At 39.0% G+C, this 9,469-nt stretch overlaps 1 protein-coding gene across 1 annotated transcript in view; it reads left to right on the top strand.

The window, feature by feature from the left end:
* Positions 1 to 6,001: 6,001 nt before the first annotated feature.
* Positions 6,002 to 9,469, top strand: part of SEC63 (SEC63 homolog (S. cerevisiae)) — a gene marked incomplete at its 5' end in the record, with an annotated part of 43,150 nt that continues 39,682 nt past the window's right edge. Inside the window, one exon of the mRNA XM_010085534.1 lies at positions 6,002 to 6,062. Within this exon, the coding sequence (XP_010083836.1) occupies positions 6,002 to 6,062 (61 nt within the window). The remainder of the gene's footprint in view (positions 6,063 to 9,469) is intronic.

Below are 9,469 nucleotides of genomic sequence, written 5' to 3'. Positions count from 1 at the left end.
TAGGGAAAAAAAAGATGAGCTGCTGAATTTATGTATCTAGGAAAAAAACTGATATGAAATGGATAAAAGCTGTTCAGTTTATTTTTATTGTGATAGAAATCCATATAAAGTGTGTGGGTTTTTTTTTTGTTGGTCCCCACCTGCTCCCAGCTATATGTTATCCTGTTGCTTGCTTCTTTTCCCCTGTACCCTCCCCTCTCAAGTGTTTCTGTTTCTGACATGTAACTCAAGTTTTCTTGAAGAGCATTGGGCTAATACAAAGAAAAACTTAAAAAAGTGTTGAAGGAAGCGATTCCCTGCTAATCTTTGAAGAATACCATGCCTCTAGGAAGTAGCATAGGCAGTTTGAGAACCCTTGTTCTTGTCCAGGTGTGGGGAGTTGAGACTGGGCAAAGTACAGAAGTACTTAAAAGATATAGCTTACTAGGTTAAAAGGGAAAATAGAATACAATGGTGATACTTAATACTATTTTTACTGTATTGCTCTTTTGAAGCAGTAGGGTTTTTTGCATACTGTTATAGATAGGTAGTACGTGGCACCTATGTTCAAAACCTTGAATAGAGGTCCTGAGGAAGTCCTTCTGTAAAGGTTTACTGTATTAGGGACCATACTTCTCTGGATATCTGCCCACTACACTGGATATTGCTATGTTGTGTGTTTCTCATCTGGGGATTTTGAGGCTGTCTTTAGACATCCGTATTAATTCCCTGCTTTAAGATAGAAATAGAGGAACTGAGGCTCTTTAAGGACAAACAGTGAGTCTCTAACTTTGATGTAACTCAAGCTGATGTGGAGAATGCAGGCGGCATTTTATTTGTAATCGAGTGACAAGCACTTGTACCTTACAGCAGCTGGGGGAGTGGAAGGGCTTCTTGGTACTACCTAATACTGCTCCTCCCAGTCAGGGTTAGAATTCTTCTGTGCTGCTTCTAATCCTCTGGTGAGATAAGATTGGTTGGAGTGGGTTGACTGTGACTTCTGACCTTGCTCACAGCTCGTTGAAATCTCATTAACTTTAGCTCAGAAGTGTTTCGCTGCATTTTGATATTTGGTTGTACAGGATAAAAGTACAGGATGCTGGTAAAGGACAGGATAAAAACACAGGATGCTGTGCTCATTGCTAATGTTTAAGTGGTGGATGGGTATGGGCACCAAAACTTGATATCTGGGAATATAAGCGTTCTGTGCCCGTATGTGCGTGTACTTATCCTTTCCTGTTAATATAACCTTTGAGCATTGTGTCAGGAAGCGGGAGGAGAGTCAGTGAAACTCAGTTATGCATTTAAGAACTGTTATTACATACAAATTGAATTTTTTTTTTTAAGTATTGAGAGCTTGAGTACACTATGGTTCACAGACCATTTCAAGTTCAGAAAAATATAGCTATTAGGTGACTGTTAAAAGGCAGAATAGAATATAATGGTGATACTTATACAATTTTGTTAATTTTTTACTATATTGCTGTTTTGAAGCAGTAGGATTTCTTTGCAGAAACATTTGAAGAAAGGGCAAACATCATGATGTCATTAGTCATGTCTAGCAATTATCTCTAAAAATGCTTTTCAAAACAAAGCGTTTGGACAGTGTTATCTAAATTGCTCTGTTATTTGGAAAAAAAGCATGTACTTCCATGGAATTTTTTGGAAGTATTGTAATCTTATAAGCATGGTAGCCTAGCAAGAAAATAAAGTTAATAACCCTGCGTTAGAGATTAGTTGAGTAGCTTCAATACTGTCCAGAACACTTAATTCTGAAAAGCTTTTTGTTGCCAGTAAAAACAGCTGTTATTATAATGACTGAAATATAAACAGCTATTATTATTATTGAAATAAAACCATCTTTATTTTCATGTATATGTAATGAGAGATAAAGCTCTTGTAAAGTACAGATCTCTATATCAAAGATATATCAAAGATATAGAGATCAAGCTATTACAAGAACTTTCTCTTATTACATGTATATGAAAAAAAACTATTTCTATTTTTTTTTAAATTCAACTTTGTTATGGAAGCTTATGGAAACAGCATTGTAAATGTTGTATTACATACCTTATTTTTCATTTTCTACTTACTACAGGGATGTCCTGACTGCTCATGTAGATGCCACTGAACTACCAGAATGTACAAGCTACGAATTAGAGAATTCAAGTTAGTGCTGTTTAAGCTGACATATTCAAGGGTAAAGTGTGATGGTTCAGCTATGGTTTCACGAGCAGCTAAACCATTCTTACTGTAGGAGAAGGAACTTGAGAGAGGAGCAAAGTACATGGTGAGGAACAGGATCAACAGTGATTCCAAAGTGAGAATTTTGGGTTTGGTGGTTTTGGTGGTGTGGTTTTTTTGTTTGGCTGGTTGGTTTGGGGTTTGTTTTTTTTTCTTCTTTCACTTCAATTCATGCCTATGAAGAAGGGTGTGGATTTGCAGCATTTTGAACAAGTCTAGACTGGGGCTGCTGCTGCTGCATCCTTTCATTGTGCAGTGCTGCCTTCTCCCACTGAGGGAGTGGTAGTCCTTTCCCTTAGTTGTTAGCCAGGTCCAGTCACACACCTGGGCCTCCATTTCATGTGGGAGGTTCTGCTGTCTGGACCATATCAAGAGCAGGGAGGAGCACAAAAAGAGGTGATTTCAGATTTTCAGTTAATATTTCCTTTGTACAGAAAATTACTTACAAGCATTTTAAATATGTATCTGTTGGAGGTGATGCATTTTAGATTCAAAAGATGCCTTTATCTTGGTTGCCCAGTTGAACTGTTTGATACTAGGATATTTGCTAGCATTGTGACTTTTACAAAGGCTTTCCAATAAAGTTTCTTTTTTTTTTTTATGTTTTTTTTTTTTTTTTTTTTTTTTGGAACAAAAGGGTGGATATACTGGGTCAAGTCAGATGTCTTCATTACGTGACATTGCAAGTGTATGCCTTAAGGAGGGAATAACAGGACAAGCGTAAATGATGCTTCCTTTGCATACTCTCCCAATTTCCAATGGTTTCGAGTTCAATGACTCTTAGCATAGCATCCATACCATCCTATGGCAAGGAGCTCACCAGCTCTGCTGCCCACACTGCAGTCACCTTTGTTTAGCATCTGCTTCTGATTTTATTTGATTATCTTTATCTACTGGAAGAGGCAGTAAACGTTCAATCCTGTCTGTCCTGGCTGTCACTTAGGTTTTTTACAGCTTTCCATTACCTCTCCTTGGACTTTTCTGTCTCCCAGATTAAAGATTTATAGCTTATATTTTGGACGTAAATCTTCTCATATGTTCTATGGCCGTTGTTCACCTTAATTCAGTGTTTTTCTAGTTCCCTTTCTTGGACAGGTGGAGGCTAGGACTGTGCATCGTATTCAAGGTTATACATACCTTAAGTTAGTGTGGTGGAATAATGTTATCTTCCTTTCTTCACAGGAATGCTCTAAGCATTTGCTTTGCTTCTTATAACTAATAAGCGTTCAACTGAGGTTTTCATAGAACAGTTTCTTACAACACCAAGATTGCATTCCTGAGAGGTGATATTCAGCCCTGAGCTCATCCTTATTATATAAAATTAGGATAGTCTCCATTGCTCTTTACATTTTCATACCCTGAATTCCATGTGTTGTTCTGTAGTCCACTTGCTTATCTTTGCAGTTCTTCAGGATACCCTTGCCCTTGTGTGCTGGTTTTGGCTGGGATAGAATGAATTTTCTTCATACTAGCTAGTATGAGGCTATGTTTTGGATTTATGCTGGAAACTGTTGATAACACAGGGATGTTTTTGTTATTGCTGAGCAGTGCTTACATGGGGTCAAGGCCTTTTCTGCTTCTCACATCACCCCACCAGTGAGGAGGCTGGGGGTGCACAAGAAATTGGGAAGGGTCACAGCTGGGACAGCTGACCCCAAACTGACCAAAGGGATATTCCATACCGTTGGATGTCGTGCTCAGCATATAAAGCTGGGGGAAGAAGGAAGGGGGGACATTTGTAGTTATGGCGTTTGTCTTCCCAGGTAACTGTTATGTGTGGTGGAGCCCTGCTTTCCTGGAGACGGCTGAACACCTGCCTGCTGATGGGGAGTAGTGAATGTATTCCTTGTTTTGCTCTGCTTGTATGTGTGGCTTTTGCTTTTCCTATTAAGTGGTCTTTATCTCAATCCGTGAGTTTTCTCAGTTTTCCTCTTCTGATTCTCTCCCCTATCCCACTGTGGGAAGAGTGAGCGAATGAGTGGCTGTGTGGTGCTTATTTGTGGGTGGGGTTAAATTATGACACCTTGTTACTCAGAAAAAGTTAATATTGTCCAGGCGCTTTATTTTACTGCTCACCCCTTTACCCAGGTTACTTACTAGTGAAATGTGAGTGTCGTAGTTCCAACATAAATTCCTACAGCACTGCTGGTGATTTCCTTCTGCTGTGAGAATTGTCCGTTCATTCTGTCTTCTAGTCACATATTTATTTTTGCAGTAGTTAGATGGTTGTTCTGAAAGACTTTTAAGAGGAAGCTTTCAGAACCTTCTGGAAACCACAAACTATCAGTAGGATCTCCTCTTCCATACATTTATTTCCTTTAGAGGACTCGGGTTTATAAAGTTCACTTTCCCTTTACAAAAGCCCCACTGATGATAAATGGATATATGGTGCCTATCCCTGTGTCCCCTAATTCTGTCTTTTATTATAATTTCTTCAAGGTATGCATCAGAACAATACTGAATACAGGCATTTTTAGTGATTGGTGATATGCAAAGTGACTTTTGTCTATGTTTGGTTTGGACTGAATGTAGTCTGGTTTCCTCCTCATACCAAATTGATAAAATATAGCTAATAATTAAGGATGTGCAATTCTTGGAGCCCAGTGTTGTTGATTTTATCTAATGTTAACCTTGACATTTCTATTAAAATGGCCCATTTTCTGGTTCCTCTTAGATTCCATTAAAGTTTTGCTGATGCACCTGTAGGTCCAGCCCTACTCTAAACTAGATAACTTAGGTGATGTAGCTTAGAAGTTAGTATAGTTAGTCCCACTGACAGTTTGTCAGCATAAATGAGACAGTATACTTAATAAGAAGGTTTGGAAATGGCTTGATTAGGAGTGATGTAATGTGGAACTGTGCCCTGAGGCCAGCGAGGTTGACTGTAAACAGAAAGTCCAATAAGTTAACATCTTTTCAGAGTTTACTTTCAAGATGTTGAATAATCTTATGTTACTGTTTATTAAAGTTGTTAGTAACAAATGCTATCTTTTGGTCAGCAAACATGTGTGGAACAGCATGTGAATGAAAAGTTAGGTTACTTGTTATACCTCTTACGCTTAATCTAGTTGCTGCAAAACGTGCTCTTGCTATTCGGGTCTTTCACAGGACTTTCTGTAGTTTGCGAACTGTTTGGAGTTTTAATAGTGTTACTTGAAACAGGTGTTTTAATTATTTATCTGAATATTTACTACACAGAAAAAATCTCTTTGAAAAAAGCTAGGATCAGATTATTCAGCTATGAACATTTTGGTGAAGAAGCTGACTTGCAGGTGACCTCTTTATAGATAAACTCAGGATAATGAGGACAATTCTGACAATAATAGACATTAAAATTAGAAAGCATCTCTTCAGATCACCTAATTCTTCACTGATATGGTCACTTCAGTCTTTCACCAATGTTTTGTGTGACTTGTCTCCTGAAACATGCTTTCCAATTAAAAAAAAAGTAATCTTAACTGAAACGCTAGAGGTCATTTGAAGGCTTTTGGATTTAAGCAACTGCATTTTAGAATGCTTCTAAATCAATTTAATTTGTTTCATGCCTCATAGCTTGGAGCTTTACACGAGAAGTCAACCCTCTTACATGTTTTGAAGTTATTTAGTGTTTCAGAGGAGTTGCTGACTTTGTGATTTACTGAGTTTGAATACTGCCTCTTAGTTGCTGAGGAAGATGGGTTACTGCTTTAAAACATTGTTCTTGGTGTTTGTCACTGGCTTCTTTTGAAAGGAAATATAGGGTTTTTTCCTAATCCTGTGACTTTTAAATTGTTCCCAGATACTGTACTATATCCATATGGAGTCTGTTATAAAACTTGTCAAGGAAAATGCCAACAGAGGTGAGCTAAAATGGTCTAGTAAGGCAGTAGGGTAGTGTTTTCATATTTCTATTCATCACCTGTTATCTGAGAAATGGTTCTGTGATAAAAGTAAATTTGTTCAGAAAGCCCCAGTTCAAGACCTCAGTAAATAAATGATCTGTAACATTGTTTATTTTCTGTGATTGTTGAAGTAGGAAAAAGTCCAAGACTTTAGCATTTGCATATGTATGTGTATACATAGTGTGTATGTACACACATACATAGCTGTTGAAACAGAAACCTTTTCAGTGTGCAGTTTAGAGGATGAAAACTGTAATACTGAATTGGAAACATCAAAATCAGAAACTCGGAAGCAGTGTTTCTGCTGAGTCCTGTTACCCCCAGTTTTAGTGGAACAGGTTTAATGCTTAGAGCTGCGGTACCCTTGGGTTATAACCTTTACTCGAGACTTGCATGCTGTGTGTATTACTTGCATCTCTTGGTGTATTCCACAGGTACATATATATCTCTAAGGCAGGTGTAGAGATGGCAAGACATGCTGCAAATACATTTTGTGAAAGTCTGTTTTTTAAGTGAACTTGGCATTTCTTAGGCTGCAAAACTCTGTCACTCTGTGTTCCTTGCTGAAAGAAGTCCTTTTCTTTTGAAACCACGCGGTGTTATCCCTTGCGTGGATTGTCTGCATCTGGTGTGCAGGATGTTTCATATGCACTTCCTCATTTCTTTTTCTGACAGCGTCCACTGGAGCTGTATTTTAGACTTGTTGCCTTTGCTTTCTTAGTAGCCTGAAGGCAGAAAGATGCAGGAGGCTGGGACGTACTTCTTTCCTACTGGTGGCTTCCCTTTATTCTGGATATTATTTTTTTTGTTAGGTTTTGGTTGTTCTAAAAATTGGCTGTATGATCTTTTTAAACTTTTATATGCTTTAGATAAGAGTACTGATGCCAGTGGGCTTTATTTTGTGGTATTTTTTCCTAAAACTGACGTGTTTGTTGCAGCTGAAACAAGAATCTGGTGATTAAAACTTCTCTTTTATATAATTCCAGGTGTTTTTTTTTCTTCCCTCTCTTCCAGAGTTGCCATTCTCCAACAAATGTGTAATCTTGTCTGTTTTCTCAGGAAGATGTAAAAAATGAATCTTTCTTAGGTTTTCTTCTAGAGCACTTGTTGGAGCCTCTACAACCTGAAACAAAAAGGTTAGGTCTAGGGAGGAATAATTTGTCAGGCATTCCTTCAGAAACAAATATGTAAGACTGCTCAAGCACTTGCAGTAGTAGACAGTGAAGTGCTTCACTGTCAGAAAGGAGCAGGGCAGAAGTAATTTTGAAGTAATGACTAGGTTAGGTTACCCTACACGGGTTACTAAAAATGAAACAAAACTCATACAGTGCCGTTTCATTTGTATTGCTTTATTGCGTTCACCCCAAAATTACTTGTATCCCAGATCTTTCTTTTGATGTCTTTGCCTAGCCCAGTTGTCTGGTGCTCTTGTTGCCCGTTGAAGTGGCTCGTTCTTTCTGTGGTACTGTTTTAACATGTTTTGTGACGTCGTGCCAGCCTGTGTGTCACAGATTCTTCTGGCAACAGAAGTGCTTGTGTTCCTGAGCTGCCTGGCAGCACCCATGTTGCCCTCAGCCTTTGTGTTCCTCATGTGCTTGTGGAAGCACGTCTGCCTCGCCAGTCATCAGCAGTACTGCTGAGGTGGCGAGCAGCATGTAGTAAAACAATATGTGGCTGCTGCATGTTATAAAGGCCTTGGGTTTTGAAGACAGTATTTGTACGAGAAGCCAAAGACTTTGTATTCTTATGATGAGGGGGCAGGGGAGAAGCGCAGAAAGGCAATGTGTGTGCCAGTAGGTAAGGTGTGGGTCAACATCAAAACATCAGACTTAAGTTAGGCATGGCTGAGTTGTAGGCCACAGGTTGTACGTAATCTATGGAAACAGTGAATCCAACCTGTGATAGTTTCCTTCTGTGTTTCTGTGCCCTGTGTTCCTCACCCATTGTGTGATGGGTGAATGAAGAGACGTTGAGACAAACCTGAGAAAAATTTTGTGTCCTGTGAGGGTGATCGAACACTAGACCAGGTTGCTCAGAGAGACTTGGGGGGTCTCTGTCCTTGAAGATATTCAAAGGCCTAGAGCCAGAGCCCTGAGCAGCCTGCTTTGTTGACCCTTCTCTGAGCAGTAGGGTTGGAGCAGATGATCTCCAGAGGTCTCTTCCAACCTCAAATGTTCAGCTGTTCTGTGTGCTAGGGTCTTGATTTTATTTTCATTTGTCTGAAATCTTTAGACAACATTGGATTAAAATACCTACTAGATTACTAGATACTACCATAGGATTAAAATACCTACTATCACTAGAGGACCTGACTAAGTCTTTCTCAATAATTGAAAGAGAAGGCACTCACTTTTCCTTTTGTACCAGTAATTGTTTTGTTTTTTGAGAACCTGAAGAGTGTTAAGATGTAATTTTGGCTGGATATTCACATACGTTTCTTAAGATATTATAATAGGCACTTGTGGGAACCCTCTAAAAGTAAGAGTGTTGTATTGATGAAAAATTGCTTGTGAATCTCAGGAACTTCGGATACATCCATAACAATCTGGGAGGAAATTGAGGAAGCATGAGATGCTTCCCCAGATTATTTACAGAAATGAACTGGCACTCTACATCCTCATCTGGTAGGGGTGCTTTAACAATACTTTGGTACATGGATTATTGTTAGTGAGATTAATGCAAAAGCCCACAGGTGCATTATGCCTTTACTTGCCAAGGCTGTTTAATACCTGTTTTGAAAACTGTAGGAGAGATTTCCTAATGTTTCAGCTATCAAATGAGAAGTTGTTTTGACTAGAGGAAGAGCATTTCCCCCCCTCCACTTGTCTCCCTGTAATCCCATATCAAAGGGTGGTGTCTGAAGTGCTCTTACGCTTTAATGGGGAGCCATGATCTGGAGCGAGAAGGATCAGAGAACTCTCATCTGCTTTTCAGACTTTTTCCCTGACAGAGCAAGGATTCCAGACCTGAAATCCAAAGAAGGTACAGTTCCTGTTTCACAGCAAAGCTTTACCCTGAGCAGCATGTAATGTATTTACTCCTGTGTGCTTAGGGTCTGCAGGATATTGCAGGGGCAGGGTGCCAGTTCTGTGGCATGGCAAATCCACTTGTGTGAAAGCAAGCTCCTTGGGAGAGGAAGACAAATAAAAAAAGGACCTGATTTATCCAGAACTTGCTCATTAGGAATAGAGTGCTGCTTTTGTTAAGCACAGTAATTACCTGGTATTTCAGCTCTTACTAGCCTTTTTTCTTTTTCTTTTTTTTTCTTCTTTCTTTTTTCCCTGAAACCAATTTCTTTCTAACAAGACAAGTATTTTCTTTGGTGCAATCACCTATGTTTTCCATAAATAAACTGGAAGCCTGTT

Source organism: Pterocles gutturalis, unplaced genomic scaffold (genome assembly GCF_000699245.1).
Source record: "Pterocles gutturalis isolate BGI_N339 unplaced genomic scaffold, ASM69924v1 scaffold6870, whole genome shotgun sequence".
Lineage (NCBI taxonomy): Eukaryota > Metazoa > Chordata > Aves > Pterocliformes > Pteroclidae > Pterocles > Pterocles gutturalis.
This window is presented reverse-complemented; position numbering and strand designations above follow the sequence as displayed.